The following is a 16,666-nucleotide window of genomic DNA, read 5'->3' as shown; positions in this document are numbered from 1 at the left end:
TTCATGGTCATTTAGTTGATACAGGTTTTCATCTTTTTCTTTTCCCTCTTTCTGCAAGAAATTCTAAAGACTAAATCTGACTTAGTGTCAATGTACTTTAATATAACGTGGCTGTCATGTTCTGCAAGAACTATAATGAATTATTACATGTAATTTTAAATAGTAGAGATGATTATAAATAAGGAAGAACAGAGAAAAGTAAGAGCAACAAGTAGAAGCTTAAAATGTTGATGGCAGTGGATATTTAAGATAATTAGTTCATTTATTTCATCATCAACTAAACTGATCATATTTTGGCTGTGTCACACTGTCTTCAATTATAGTTTTCAATTATAAAATTGATTTCTTTGTTGCCTTTCCTAATTATGACATTGTCCAAAAATACGAAATGCTGGACTGCATTAGAAAAATTTAGTAGATACAAAGTTTTGTGCCTCCCATATACCACCTCCCCCTCCAAAAGGCTATCTTTAGCTGGGCAAGCTAATCTTCTCAGGTCTCCTCTCATTGACAGATGCAGAGCTCCTCCAGAAGGTGATTCAGAGCATGACTGTAACTTGGATGTGCTGCATTTGTCCACAGATCTGCTTTTCTTTGACACAAGTCATAATTTCAGAGAAGACCTTTCCTTTCTTTCATTTACTCTTCTATTGTTGGACAGTGGCAATTCTAATGACTTTGCATTGTAGTATTTAAACTTCGGAAAAGAATGATTTCTGCTAGTAAGTAAAATGCTCATTTGGCTTGAGCTGCTAACATGCAGTTTTACTGCTTTGTCAATCAGAAAAAAAAATGACATGGGACCTTTTCCTTTCATAACACAGTCCGCACGGAAAATTGATTGCATTTTGCTTAGTTTCACTCTGTTCTTTAAAGACAGCTCTAAATCCCCACATACAGAAGGGTTTCTACTAAACTTTAACACAAATGTTTTTGAGAGTTTGTGTGAATAGTTTTTGGTTTTTTTCCACTTGCAGCTCTATTTCATAGTAAGACTCATTCAGGAGACTCATTTCTAACTCTCATATGTCTCTCATGCTCTCACTGTTATTGGAAATTGAGGCGTGCAAAAATTCAGGTCGGTGTATTACAAGTGGGGAAAAGAACTCATAAATGTAACAGTTGCCTACATAGAATACTGTCTGTTATTCTATGATATCACTCAAGACAGTATTGGCTCTGGAAAGTCAATTCTAATATAATTTCATCCTTCATTGAGAAATCTCCTGCATGCTGAAAATACAAGGAAGAGTGACAGAGAAATAAATAGCATTATATTAAGTAACAGACGTATGGTAGAATATGGACACCTTGACTTGACTGAAGGACTGTTACAAAAGAGACCATCAGGCCAAGCAGGCAATAAAAAAACCTGTGTGTTTAAGAAACCTGAAGTGTAAACATTTCTCATAATACTGGTCTTTCTCGTGGCACTTGCGTTACTAGGTATGTCTGTAAAATTTTGTATGAGATGCTGTCCTGGTTAGTCTCTGGCTTTTTTTTCTTTTTTTTTTTTTTTTTTTTTTTTTTGGTGGAGATGAATGATAGAAGTGCTGGTCTGTAACTTCAGCATGCATGTGGGACTTCAGCAGACACTGGTAATTCAGTGGGAAGTCCTAGTATTCCGTGGTGATGGTTTGCCTGGTGTTTTGGCAGTTACTGCCACTCTGTGGTTTTCCCTAATGGATGAATGCTGCAGAGCTGTAATACATTGCATTTCTCCAGAAGTCTCTCATAGGTCGGAGAGAAAACAATGAATATTCATTTTGGTCTACTCCCGCCTTACCACAAAAATCCCCTTTGCAAAGGAGAGTATGGCATGAATTGTGCTGCTTCAGTTTAGGATGGATGAGTCTCTTCCACTGGATTTACAACTATGTAATTGAATATTAATTTTGGCTTCGAGGAGTTTTCACTAACTGATTTAGATCTGTTTTGGCAGGATATATTCTGCCCTGGCTTTTTTTTAGGAACTTCAAAATGTACATCTGGAGTAAGCTTTTGAAATGCTCCCTAAAGTTGCTGCTGCTTTGGGATTATGTATTTACATCATGAGTGCCACATACAGACAGATTTGGGTTAAAGCAATCTGTTTGAAGCAGTGTCCTCTGATCATTGCTTCTAGCAGAGCCTTGCCCTCCCAAGGCCAGCAGATGTCCCACCAAAGGTCCTCATGTGGAAGGATATCTCAGCTACCATCACCCCACTCTACTCTCCTCTGTGCCAGGGACTGCCCTTGGCAAAGAGGATGAACTTTCTTTTGAGGCAGGCGCAGGAGGAATCACTTCTAACTTTGCCTATCTTCTTTCTGGGGCCAGAAGTTTCTTTTTCCTTTGACCAGCTCCCAGATTGGCTGCAATTAGGCATCAGCAAACTAGGCTGTAGAAAAATAACTCAGCTGTATTGGTGGCAGTCCCTGGCAGAGCCATTTAGAGGGGACTTGTGGGCTCACACTTTATTGGGAGCTTTCAACTTCAAAACTCCTTCCACCCCACTGTACTGAGGACAAAGTGTACTAAGTGTGAAAAGTACCCAGGGCACTATATCAATTTTTTCCTGCTGACATAAAAGTTGGATTGCCTCTACTTGGCCCCACCTTCCAGTGTGCCTGAAGAGACCTGGAGGCAGGGGCTCTTCTAGCTGCTGGCAGGCACTTGAGCTGGCTCTGAGGGCTGCCTTGGAAGCCAGGGTACTTCTCCCTGCTGCAGCCGTCCAGCACCCTTGCTATCCCTACCGAGTCTGCAAACAGCATGCGAGTCAGGAGCTTTGTAAGCACAGGTCTGCTAGGTGTAAAGACCCTTGGAGAGCTGGCCAGCTCCTCTTTAGTATCACCTGTAACCAGGTGCTGCTCTCCCTGCACCCCTCCGATAAATAGCTTTTCTCAGTCCCAATCCCTTCCTGGTGTTTTGCTTAAGTGAACCAAATTTATATGGAGTGGAGCAGCGGAGGTGGTGTTGCTTTTTTTGAATAGAGGTGGTATTTGTTTTAGCTGTCGCCTCCCTCCACCCCTCAGTGCTGGGAGTGGGGGGCTGGAGGGGTATGGAGGGATGGCTCTCCTGCCCCCGCCCCGGGGAGGGGCTACAACCCTAACAGGAGGTGCGCTTTCACCTTTAGGTTAGTCTTCCCAAGGAGCCGCTGGGATTATGGCAGTGCTGGTGCCCTGTGTGCCCTGACCTGCCCTATGGTTTTGCTTTCCGTCGGTGATGCTTACTCGCAATCCCGATGCGGACAGACTGCCTCTCCCTTCTAAAAGGAAGAAAGCAGGATCTCCGAGCAGGCGGCGGCAGCAGCTTTTATTCCTTTCGGAGTTGAGCAGGAAGGGAGTAAAATAGCTACCTGAACATGGAAAAAAACAACAAGTAGTTCCCGCCTGAGAGAGACGCGCAGATCGGCTGAGATTCTGGCATCCACTGTGAAGCAAAGCAAGGCTGGTGTAGGAAGAGAAGCCGCTTTCTCGCCTCTTGCTAAGGTATCTGAGGGGTGGCAGGGAGGAAGAGGGGATCGCAGGGGTCGGGGAGAGACCGTGGAAAAATCTGCGGCAGCCTGACTCTGCTTCCAGTGGCTCTTCCTCGAGATGCATGCTCATTCTCATGATTTATCTGAGAAAGTAGCAACCCGAGCACCACACATTCAGCTTTTCCAAGGGTGTTGCCTGCTGCCTGAGCTGCTTGGGGGGGGGGGGGGGGGGGCTCGGTATTTCCTCCCAGGGAGCAATCCTTTACTCCCCGAAAAAGGGGAAAAACAAAAAAAGAAAGAAACCTCTAATCCTTTTTTTTTTCTTATTACGCTGTTAGCATAATAAAAGATAGATGCCCATTAAATAATTAACTGCTCACTTTCTATTCCATCCGCTCCCTTCAAGCGGCCCTGAGAAGGAGCCGGGGGTGGGGGCGGTGCAGCAGAACCGTTTCGTTGGGCTGCCTGGGGCCGGGGGAAGACCCCGGGGAGGGGGAGCGGAGCCCCGCGCGCGCCTCCCGCGGAGCGGCTGCGCGGGGCCGGGAGCCGCGGCGGGACGAGCCCCGAGGGGCGCCCGGCAGGGACTGGGCTCGGTGGCGAGGGAGAAGGCGCGGAGCGGGCGAAGGGAGCTGTGATGCTCGGGGGTCGTCGTCTTCATCGTTGCTGTCCTTGTTTTTAAGGCGGAAACTAGTCCCCCGCGGATCTGCGCGGCGCCCCAGCGGGGCCGGCTCCCGCCGCCCGGTCTCCCTCCCCCGCCGCCATCTCCCGCGCCCTCCCCAGTCATGTCCGACCCGGAGCGATGGGGAAGCTCGAGGACAACGAGAGGGTGATCCTCAACGTGGGGGGCACGCGGCACGAGACCTACCGCAGCACCCTGAAGACCCTGCCAGGCACTCGCCTGGCCCTGCTCGCCTGCGAGCCCCAGGGCGACTCCCCGGGCGGCGAGGAGCCGCCGCCGGCACCCCCCAACCCGCCGCCGCTGGCGGGCGGCTGCCCCGACTCCGGCAGCGGCTGCAGCCCCCGGAGCAGCGGCGGCGCCAGCGAGTTCTTCTTCGACCGGCACCCGGGGGTCTTCGCCTATGTGCTCAACTACTACCGCACCGGCAAGCTGCACTGCCCCGCCGACGTCTGCGGGCCGCTCTTCGAGGAGGAGCTGGCCTTCTGGGGCATCGACGAGACCGACGTGGAGCCCTGCTGCTGGATGACCTACCGCCAGCACCGCGACGCTGAGGAGGCGCTCGACATCTTCGAGGCGCCCGACCTGCTCACGGGCGAGCCGCCCCCCGACGGCGGCGGCGGCGACGACGACGACCTGGCCGCCAAGAGGCTGGGCATCGAGGACGTGGGGGCGGCCGCCGACGGCAAGGGCGGGCGCTGGCGGCGGCTGCAGCCCCGCGTCTGGGCGCTCTTCGAGGACCCCTACTCCTCGCGGGCCGCCAGGGTAAGCGCTGCCGCCGCTGCCCGCTCGCCCGGCGGGAGGCGGCCGGTGAGGGGGCGGGGCGGGGCCGCCCGCGGCAGCCGTTAGGTGACCGTTGGGGACCGTTGGTGACCGTTGTGTGTGTGGGGGGAGGGGCGCGCGCGCGGAGGTGCTGCCTCGCCGCGGGCAGCTCGCGTTCTCGCGCGGCTGGGGACGCCCCGGGCGCCGCCGGCTCTTCGCGAGCGCGGGCCGGGGCACCTCGGCCCGCCGCTGGGTGCCCGCGGCGGCGGCGCGGCGAGCTCGGCCCTTTGCCGGCTTCGCGCTGCGCCCGGGAAGGTGCAGCAAAGGCGAGTGCCCCAGGGAGAGGGTGACCCTGGTGCTCCTGCCGCTGTGACTTCTCAGAGTGACCCTCGCCGAATCCCTGGTTGCGGGTTAGGGCGTGGAAGACTTCGCTGAAGTTACACTTCTTTAGACAGGGATTTTAGATTTTGCCACTGAGTATTTCCCGCTTTTGAGGGCGACTCCGATTCATGCTGCACTTTAGTTGCTGTTGTCAATGGTGACGAGGATTCACTTTCTAAACTGTGGCTTTGGAGCAAGTAAACCTTGTAATTCCTTTGAAGGGGAAAAAATACAGCGGTTTTCTCAAGTTTAACAATGAAAGAAAAGCAACTAGCAGCAAATCCTCTTTGTGATACACACACACACAAAAAGAAGAAATTTTAATGAGAAGTGTGTTCATTTTTTTTTTAATGGTAATAACTGTTTTGTAACATATGTATCAGGATTGTGTGTGAAGCATTCAGACCTAAACTTCATCCTGTAAAAAGTGCAATTACTGTCAAAGTCATCTCCAGATCAGTCATATGAATTTCTCTGGAAATCTCATAGATGCAAACATAAGCACAAGTTAAGTGGTTCCCCAAATAGTACCTCATGGCCTGATCCAGTTCCTATGAAAAAGTTAGCAACTCCTATGAACTTAGTGGGATAAGTTAAATGAACAATACGTGAAAGGCCTCATAGTAATTTCTGTCCTCTGCCGACTGCCAGCATTGTTTACGTTCCCCAAAATTGTGCAGCAGTTTATTTTTCCTTGACAGCTGGCCCCGACTGATACTGATACATATTTTTAGTGCAGGATTAATTCTAAAGAATAACTGCCAGAGGTGTCTGCTTTTGCTCGTCAATGACATACATGTGTTGCTCACATCTTTGCTCTCTGAATTTTCAAGTAAACGTTGCTGTCAGTTTTTCGACAAAATACTAGTGTGCGTGGTGGTTCCACTGCACTTCCATCAACTACTGATTCTTCAGACGTGTGCTGGCTACACTGGGTCTGTGACTTTTACAGCGCAGAATCTTTCTACTCTGTTTTGCTGGAGGTTTGATGAAGTAAAAGTTAAATGGAAGATACCAGGTGAAAAGTGGAGATAGGCATGCTGATCGCAATTACGTCGTGAGATTATAGCTGCCACTTGTGTTCTCAGTCTGCTTGAACTCCTTGATAGCACCTGTAAGCACTGTCTTGCAAGTTGTCTGTCCTTACTAGAATATCCTGAACATTATCATCAGTACTTTGAGTAAAAGCATTTTGAATCTGCAAAATGAATAGTATAAACTTGTAAAGTGGCAATATTAATCTTTTAGAAGATAATACATTTTCTTTTTTATAATGTAAAAACTGACTTTAAGCCTTATATTCAGTTTTCAGCTGAATAAGACAGTGTCTGAGCTATAACAACTGTATCTAAGTTAGTGTTTTAGTTTTCCTCAAGACTGCTACCCTGTATGTTGATCTTTCAGGTAACAAGACAGCTTTTAAAACGGTAAATAAATTTATCTTTAAGGCATACACTTAATAAGCACACTTGAACGCATAACAAACAATTTAAGGTCATGGTAACCTTAGTTTGGATCTGAGATGCTGCTTTCAATTCAGCCTTTCCTTACCTCTGAAACAGAGATACTACTTTCTGAGTATTCTGGCAAGGACAGTTTTGTTTTGTCAGCTGAAATGTGTAGCTCTAAAACCATTTTGGATGAAATCTTGGTCTTACTGAAATCAAGACAAAACTCTGCAGACATCAGTCTTTGCTTCACAGTGTTAGTGACTCGTATACCACTTAAATGTGAATGGTAAACTTTCTTAATCTTTCTTAATAATTGCAATAGTTTTTTTTTGTTTTGTTTTTTTTGTTTTTTTTGTTTTTTAAGAATTCCTGCCTGATTTAACTTCAGCAATGTCTGTTTTGGGAAGTGTGATAATAATAAAAATTGGATATTTTTTATTAATGAATTGGTCTTTAATATTTATGACTTTCTTTATCCTGAACTGTGATCTCTAAAAATAGAAATTTACAGAAATTCAAATATAAGTTGCCATGGTAACCTATTGGGGGGATAGTGCACACACAAGATTATTCTAGCAAGACCATCCAATGATGTTATATAAATAGTGAAACTAGTTTGTTAACAAAAAGGTATACTTCATCTGAGATTCTGAAAGATTTTCAACTTCTGCTGTGTACAATTTTATATTCAGATAGTGACACCTACTAATCTTGCTTGTATAACTATATGCAGTTGTTTTGAAACCTGCAACACTTTGTACCTTGAGTTCAGGAATTATGTTTGACTATTATCTGTTTTCATTTTATCATTTTGGATTTCATAGACTTAATTTTAAATTAAATAGCAAAGTAGTAATTCTTTCACTGTAGGCTTAAGTAATAGAGCAATCATTCACACGCTGCTCTTTGACAGAATGCTTTTATGTAGATACAGAAAGATACTGACATAAGATATTCTCATAGAAGGAGCATGTTGGGCAGCAAACTAAATCTTTCTGTGCATTGGTTTAAGCATCTGTGAAACAGATACTTTAATTCTTCTCTGAATCGTACATGTGTATTGTGAGTTTGATTAGTCAATATCCATAAATGACACCGATATCCTTTGATGACAATTGGTTCATAAGTGTGAAGTATTCATTATACTTTAGAATAGTCAAGTCCAAAGCTATATCTAAACAATTTGTGAGGAAGTTCAAGAGGCATAATTAAGCGCTGAGTTTGAAAGAGTGCCTGCAGATGCCCAGCGGGAGCTACAATGTCGATGTTTCAAATTAATTAAGCTTTTTAGGCCTTTTACATTTGAATGATATTTGAAATATGATTCAGTGTAAAGAAATAATTAATATTTGTCATTGATGTTTCCTAAGGTTTATGGATTGCTCATGTACTTACTACAAGAACTCAAAAGTTCCCATCACTTTTTGGGAAGAGTGTGTATCTGTTTACACAGCGACTACAAAGTTGGGTGGCTGAGCAACAGTGTGGCCTAGGGCACTCCAGCCCTAATTCCCTTTTCATTTCCAAGAGCGGAGGGCAACTTACATAACCACTTTGCTATGCATTCTTATCTATAAGTAGCAACATCATAATTACTTGATTTACAAGGGAAAGATAAAAACTGTTTGGCAAATATTTGTGAAGTTCCCTGTGTGCATTTGTAAGTATTCACTGAAATGCAAATAAAACCTCCAAGAGCCTTCCAGTCTGGGACTTAAGATACTTGTGTAAGTGTTCTTAAAAGCACTCATCCTTAAAAGTACTCATCCCTCTTGACATGAGGGGCTGGACTTGAGCATTAGGCAATATTTGATGTCCATATGTACTGATTTGTGTAAAGTTACATTGACAGAGACTCATGTCAGTGTCCCATAATATTTAAGCCAGCTTTGAACATTTTGTGATGCTGGTGATAGGTAGAATCATCCGAAATGGGCAAAGTGGGAGAGAGAGAAAACATGATTTTGTAGATCTGCTCAAAATGCTGAAGTCACAGAACTCATTATTAGAGAACGTTCTTACTAAAGGCATCTTACCTTTTTATTTGGTGATTTAGTTGCATTTTTTCCAGGTAGGTAGATACCGGTCATATACCAGGGTGAATGATTTGGGTGGAATATATTTAGGACTTTGACAGTTTGTGATGCAAGACAGTTTTTGTTTTAAGAAACACTGCTGGAATAGTCTAATTCAGACACAGTGAATGAAGTGAAAATATATTCAGTTCAGAATATACATATGTAGATTAATAGTTTATCTGCTTTCTTAAAAAATAATAGAAAAGCCCTTTAACTCATAAATGCAAGTCTTTTACTCTTCATTTCATCTTCAACAAGGAAAGCAAGTACATGTTCTAATAATTTATGAGTTTTGCAGAATTTTTCTGTCTGGAAACTGAAAGGGAGGGAATTTCTTTTGCCATTTTGGTAATCGAAGAGTTGAATTTATTTTTACGTGGGAAAAGAGACCATTAATTTAAACTGGCTAAAACCAGTCATTCAGCTTGAAGCATTTACTCTGTGGGAACTGTAGTTTCTTTTAAAGCAAGACTTTCATCTAATGACAGAAATGATAATGCATCACTATTACAGATATTCATAGAATCCATAGCTTCATGTGTACATAGGCTGACTAAATCACATTATAAGTGATTTCTATTAACTTATGTCTGGAATGCTGTCTATTAGAAGGCTTAATTGTAAGTTGTTGCTTAATAAATTGCTTGTTCAACATACACTGGCTTGATCTACCTTAAATTTAGATGCTCTGTGATGGTACTGGCATATCAGTGAGGTAAAATAAGAAAGATTTCTGCCTCCCTAACTTCTGCCTTTTTCTCTACAGCTGTTCTGCCTGCTGCTGCTACTGTTTCCATGGAAACAAGCCAGCTCTTGGCTTCCTTTTTCCATTGAAAACAGCCTGCTTTCTGTCACTTATTAATCTCAGAAAAGCATTTTGTCATGACTCTGACATAAATGCCACAGAGATGATCTGTCGTATCATTTCAGAAAAAGATGGTATTACATATGTGCATATGCACGCAGCCAGATTCATTTCCTAATGACTCTAGCAAAATTTGGTGAATGGATTTACTCTGAATTTGCTTTGGTGTAATTAGAAGTGGAAATTGGCCTAACATGCAAAGTCCATAATAATAACAGTGGCAGAATTATTTTTGTTTGAGAAGGCTGGTAAACAACATTCCCTTCTTGAATTTAGTTAATACATAAAGTGCTGTCAGTCACATCTTGTTTATAGCGTTTAAAATCTTAAACAATTTGCTTTGGGAATGAGAATTTCATATTGTTTAAGATGGAGGGTTGTTGGAGGATGAGCTCACAACTTCTTGTGAATATTGTATAGGTTTCAGTGTTACCTTTAGCAGAGATATTACATTATCTTGTAGTCACAGGAAACAGGATAAAAAAAAGTGACATAAGAGAAATGGTATCTTTGAGGTCCTTATATTTGTAAGGTGTTTGGTACCTAGCCCAAGAGATATTTCTAGATATTCTGTGAAGAATTTGCTGTTTTGGTGATTTAGAGATAAAAGAGTCAGAAGTTGGACTAATCTGAAATCCTTGATTGGTTTCCTTCAATATAGGAACTTGAAGATAGTTTTACAGAAAGTTCCTTTTAAAGTTACTTGTCTTTTTTTCCTTCAGTGATAGTGCACAGAAAGTCTGAATTCCTGTTTTCCTCTTCCTTTGAGCAGTTATGTTTCAATCAGAGTGGAAGGATCAGAGAAGAAGAAGGGCATTCCTATACAAATTCTTAGTGTTTTTATAATCTCTTATGAAGTGCTGTCTCATCATTTTATGATGATAGAGACAAGTTCTTCTCATTATCAAGTGCTATTTCAGTACTGTTGATTTCTACTGATACTTTTTTCCTGATGCTTACACTTCATATGCTGATTTGTATTGGGGAAACATGGTTTCCTTCAAGCCATAACTGCAAAGAAAGGGTTTATACTCTCTGTATTTAGAACCTAATGGGATTGTTTCCTTTTAATTCTTCTTATTGAACTCTTCTTTAGATCTCATTTCTGCTGGTATGATTCACATAAACTTACTGATGCAGTGCAGAAATTTTTGGGGATTTTTGCAGTTTACTTTTTATCATGAGTAAATAGGCAAATAAAAATATAGTTAGGGTAATATTTGGAATATCAAACTGTTTGTTGTTATTATTATTAGTTCTACTAATGAGTATTTCTTCTAGTAAGGAGGTTCCTTTATACTTACCTAGTCATTCTTTCACTTGCATGCCCTTTCCAATATAAATGAGTGCTTGCACAGGAACAAAAACTTGTTTTTAAATCAGCACTAAGCAAGGCTATTGAAGAATTTCATGTAGAGAGCATGTTGAAGCTCTATGCATTCTTACAGTAACCATTGTTTCCAAAGGGCCTTTAACTTGGTACAAGGACTGAAACATGAGGGCCTTTCATGCATCAGAAATAATTTAAAATGGTGAATGCAATATACAATTGTGGAAAAAGTACAGGCATTCTGATATGAACCTATTATTGGCAATATTTATCAACACAACAAAACAGATTCAAGTTGTAGTGATGACTTGATTTATTTACTTCCCTATCATGATATGTTGCATAAGCTGCTGTAATTAAATGGTATTTTGTCAGAAATACCCACAGAAATAGCTATATAGAAAGAACGTGAAACCACAGGCTTTTTAGTTCTACAAATGTTATTAAACTGATATAATTGTTAGTACTTTATGATGACTAAAGCACTTTAAAAAAACTATTTCCATCTGTTAAATCAATATTGTTAGAAACAGAATGCTATCTAATCAGACAAAACACAAAGTTTTGTGATTTGCAATTGTCTTTACAGAATTTTTGACTGAAGTGATGTCATGAGGCTTGAAAATTATCCAAGTATATATTATAAAGATATACTGTTTCTTCAACATACCTTTCTTCTGTTTTCAAAATATTGTTTGAAAATTCTGAGATTTCTCTGTGCTTTTAGTCTTCATGATAGTGAGCTAGTGTAGTTTGTCTACAAAAGGCTCAGCAGAGATCCTATTTTACTCATGTAGGTATAATACATGTATGTATACTACTTTGCTCCTTAAAATTAATGCTAAGAGGCTTTTAATTTTCTTCAGAAGGAAATCTTCCTTTTGGCACAGATAAATTCTTTGTTTTAGAAACATATACTTTGTTGTATATTCTTACACATATATATGTATATATTTGTGTGCATGGCAAAATTATACTTGTTTAGTGTCCAGAGTGCTATTGCCCATTTACAAACAGATTTATTACTTAATTTATGGGAGGTAATCTCCAAACCCAGTGGTCAGTCATTAAGTTCAAGACCACTGTTTTGTTTTCTTCCCATTATATAGAGTAGAACAAACTGGAGTAATTTTTAAATGCAAGCACATTAATAGAAGTTTCTTAGTGTTTCCAGGTGAATCTTAAATACATATCACACTCCTAAAAATGCTGTAAATAAAGGAGAACAATCTCTTAGCCTAGTGCTAAATAGTATGTAAACTTTGCTAATATCATGTGTAAAATATACTGCTCAATATCAATTAACTTTATTTCTGAAGTAAATATAAGTATCTTTTATTGTATAGATAAAAATAGCTGTATCCTTTGCATGGTGTAGGTATTGTTTAAGTACAAATAGGTGTATATTTTCGTCAGTATATAGCGTACTAAATTGTATCTTTTAGTATATCTACTCTTTGAGCAAGTTGCTGCTGTATCTCTTCAAGTTTGTGCTTCTGGTTCTGATAATGTATACAGTACTAGTTGTATTGCAGTAATCCTCTTTCTAAGTGTTACATACTTATCCTAAGAGAGAATTCTTCTTCAGGAATGAATTCATCATACTAAAATGCTTTCTTTGATAAAAGCACAGGAATACCCTAATACTAGGGGTCTGGGTAGTGTGTGAGATTTTAAAGCAACATAAGTGAAAAGTGGAAACTTGATGGATGGATAAGACAGTTCTCTTTCAGGGAGTTGCTTTTGAGAACATGAAGTTGAAGTTTCATACAGAGAAAAGGAAGGCTAGAGAAGAGTACTGTAAAAAGCTGCAGTAATAAGGAGCACTGTCTGGGTTCATAGTGATCGGAGGCTTCATCAGTGCCTGTCATAGCACTGAGATACAGTGTTTAAGGATCTCAAATAGTGTCAGGCTGATCATGGTGGTCTTAAGGAAGAGTAATTTCTTCTAATCGTATTTTTATTGGCCTACTTAATATTCTGGAACACATGTCCACAAGATATATTAGTCTTTTATATGCTGTGAAATTAAGCGTGTAGTAATTAGTGTTTGGTAAAAGCCTTTGCAATCGTAGATCTTCCTTGTAAGTAGTGGTAAAAATCCTTAAGGTAAAGAAGTTTTTAAACTTCTTTTTAACTTCTTTTAAACTTTTAAAGTATACAAATGTGTGGATATAAAATTTCTTTATTTTTATTTATTTATTTAGATGCTTAATACCACAAAGATATTAATCTTTAGTCCTTATTCTTAGAGGTATTAAAAAAATTCTCTGTGCTTTTCAAGGAAGCTGTCCTTTTTTATATTTTTATCACTGGCAATTGGCAATTCTCTACCCCTTTGAATGGCAATTATTTGTAATAACTGGTCACAGGAATATTTTAATTTTTGGAGAATTATGATGGTTAAGAGGTAGAAAAGTTATTTGAGATCATTTTTTATTATCCCAACTGATGTACTATTTTTCCTGGTAGTGGTTTTGCAGTATCCTGAATTTAATCCAGATTTGTTTTGAGAGGAACCTATTTTGTCTCCTTGGTTTTCGATTGCACTTGGGAAAACTGTTTTCTTGCACTTTAAATTCTAGATTTAGTGTCTATCTTCAAATTTCTATTTGAATTTTAGGACATAATTGATGTGCAAGCACATCCGGTTTTCATCTGGTACATCATGGCATTAATCTGGGAAATTACTTAAACAGGTGATTTACTCTTTTGTCTGCTTAAAATTAAGCACATGTTGAAATGCTGTGTTGGACTGCCAACTAAATTTTGATGACTTGCAGGATCAAATTCTTGTCTTCCAATTTTTTTTTCTCTTACACTAGAGACGAAATCCTTTTATTCAATAACTATTCTGTGATTCATCTTTATAGTTTTAAAAATCAAATGTACATAGTAAATGGTATATAATAAACAGCATCAACAACTCTCTTAGGTTGAAATCAAGTAGGGTAGGATTTCAGTCCAAGTATTGAATATCAACTTTGCTATACTGTACCAAATGCTTTAGTTCATTATATAGTATTATTTGCTATTAAACAAATGAATGTACACACTTAAAGCATCTTTGACCGTGGAAGTTTGTAGTGGTTATATTCTAGGCTTAGAGTGAACCTTTTGGCATCAGGACAAAGTTGTTCTCCTGCTTGACTGGGTAATAGGATTCTTGGTGCTGTTTGGAGAAAGAAATGGATGTATTTGTCATTTATCTCCCAAAAAGGACTACGAGACTGATGTCTGTGACCCACGAATATTCAGCAAAATTGGTTTGATGCATTGCAGCTACAGGGTCTCCTTGGTTAGTCACGGCAAGTTTAAGTTGGTGCCTCAATAGCAGAACAAATTAAGTGGGGGAGTTAAAAATAAAAAAGCATTTGATAAAAGGGAAAATTGCATCTTAATGGAAAATGAAAAAGTACCATTATAGAATAAAGTAAAGAATATGGTTCCATAATTTTAGTTTATCACAACACAACCAACCATGGCTTAAAACTGGCAAAGGCATTTTGTATTACATGTGTTTTCTATTGGTGATATTAATTATTTTAAGGTTGAAAGGTGATGGTTGTTTTTAAATTACAGGCTTATCTACCCACATTTATACTTTTTGTTGTGATTGCCACTTCCTTAATTTTTAAGTGAGAAGGGAGTGTTGATCTTCTTAAAAATGACTTCTCTAATGACCAGGTTTATTGTATTTTCGAAACAGCTAACATAGGCAGTACAACTCACTTTTGCAGTAGGCTTCCACCTTAATCCAGGTTTTTTGACAGCTGAAGGTATCTCCCAAAACTAACTTCTGGAGAATCTCAAAGTTAATTTGTTATTTCCTCAGTCTTTTGTCCCACCTCTTTACGTGTCTGTCACTGACTGACTATTTTAGTACTTTTGAATCAATAGCTTTCCAATGCTTTTGTAATAAAATGAGCCATTCTGCTACAGTTTCAAGTACAATGACTGTTACAAATGCCTCCCTACTGTTTGTGCTACATCTAGTAGCTGCATTAGCAACTTTTATCTGAAAGCTTGGTGGCATACATCACTTACTGAAATGAAAAGCCAGCAAAATTTCAATGATTTTGTATTCTCAACAGTTTAAAGACTCTGGGGCATTTGGTAAAAGAAATGTACCCATTAGTCTCTAGAGAAGTACAGATTTAGTTCATATTGAGTTAGAATTTCATTACAGCAACTTATCTTGCACTGGAATCCTGACAAATTCATATAAGATAAATAGTCTTTGTAATAATGTCTGCTTTTGTTTAACTAGCAATAGACAACTTTATAAAGTAGTGTGAGGAAAATTATTACAATCCTATACTGTTTGTGCATTCCTTGAATATATAGATCAGGATGTATGCAATAGTAATTATAGTGAATGAACATTGCAGATTTTTTTTTTTTTTAATATTTACCAGCAGTGCTATTCCAGAAAAACAAGGTAATTGTTACAGTTTCTAATCATATTGTGAGCAAAATCCTGCCTCCAGAAACCAAAATCTGGTCTCTGAAAGTAAAAATCTTGGCAGTAGTGGAGGCTAAAGGATAATGTGTGATAGAAATTCTTCTTTGCAGTTCTACTGTTCAGACAAGTACAGTGCCAATGTGCATTACAAAAACAGATGCAAATTGTTAATTGCAGATAGAGGATGAGAACATTTGGTTCTAGTGCTTTCAAACTTCAGGTGGAGTTTTTATGTATATGAACATACAGACACACTTATATACATACATACGGGCATGTATTAGTATTGCTAACCTATAGTTAGGAAAGTAGAGATGATTTTCTCTGATTTTTAAAAATTTTTATCTGCTTGTTACTCAAGACTTTAATAAAGAAGGCTACAGTCCAAATCTCATTATTTAATTCACAATGTTCTTGCTTTTACTTGTTTAATTCAGATCTCACTTAGTAATTCAAGTAGAGCTTTGTGTACTCTCTGAATATCCTGCTTTATATGGCTGTGATAGATCTATCTTATTGGCTATATTTATATATTGGCATCTAGTATTTCTTAATTACATTTACCAATAGATACAGTGTTCCATCCTTTATGAATTGTACCTCAGTAAAAATCGGAAGAAAACCTGAAGCAGTTCTGTGAGTACTGGAACTGAAGGAATCTCATTTTCTGTGAATGTATGTCTTACAGTTGACTCCTAGTTCCAATACACCTTTTTCCTGCTGTTGACATATTATAAAGTCTCTTCTGAGAGCAGATTCATTGCTGTCAGAGTCTTTAGCTTCCATTATAGCTTTCTTCTCTATCTGTGTGGCCCCTTATTTTCACAGTTGGGTAGAGATGTAACTGTTTTCAGGATCTCTATCTTTTGGTATAACTTATAAATGGCCAGCTGATTCAAAGTTGTTAGGTAGGGGACAGGTAAAGCTTTTTCTTTAGAAAACAAGATAGTAAAGTGGCATTTAATTTAAAGCCCTGATTAAAAAAACATATTTTTTTTTTCGAAAAAGCATTTATATTTACACCTGCTATATCAGGAAAATTGACTCTGCCAGGGTAACAGGAAGTCAAGAATAGGTCAAAACAACAAACAGAGGCTTAAGTGTTGTTCTGACTAGGAGTGGATTTGGCTGAAATAAGGAAATCCTTCCATATTTGAGAACTATGTATTTTGGTCAGGAAATGCTAAAACAGGATGGAAATT

General features: G+C 39.7%; 1 protein-coding gene across 8 annotated transcripts in view; it reads left to right on the top strand.

Annotated features, from left to right (window-relative positions):
- Positions 1–4,255: 4,255 nt before the first annotated feature.
- The window catches only part of KCNC2 (potassium voltage-gated channel subfamily C member 2), a 101,338-nt gene continuing 88,927 nt past the window's right edge, over positions 4,256–16,666 (top strand). For all 8 annotated transcript variants that reach the window (XM_062567858.1, XM_062567898.1, XM_062567882.1 and 5 more), the window contains exon 1: positions 4,256–4,897. In XM_062567858.1, coding sequence (XP_062423842.1) covers positions 4,256–4,897 — 642 coding nt within the window. The remainder of the gene's footprint in view (positions 4,898–16,666) is intronic.

This window comes from Rhea pennata, chromosome 1, assembly GCF_028389875.1.
Source record: "Rhea pennata isolate bPtePen1 chromosome 1, bPtePen1.pri, whole genome shotgun sequence".
Lineage (NCBI taxonomy): Eukaryota > Metazoa > Chordata > Aves > Rheiformes > Rheidae > Rhea > Rhea pennata.
Note: the sequence above shows the minus strand (reverse complement) of the source record. Positions and strands in the feature narration are given on the sequence as shown.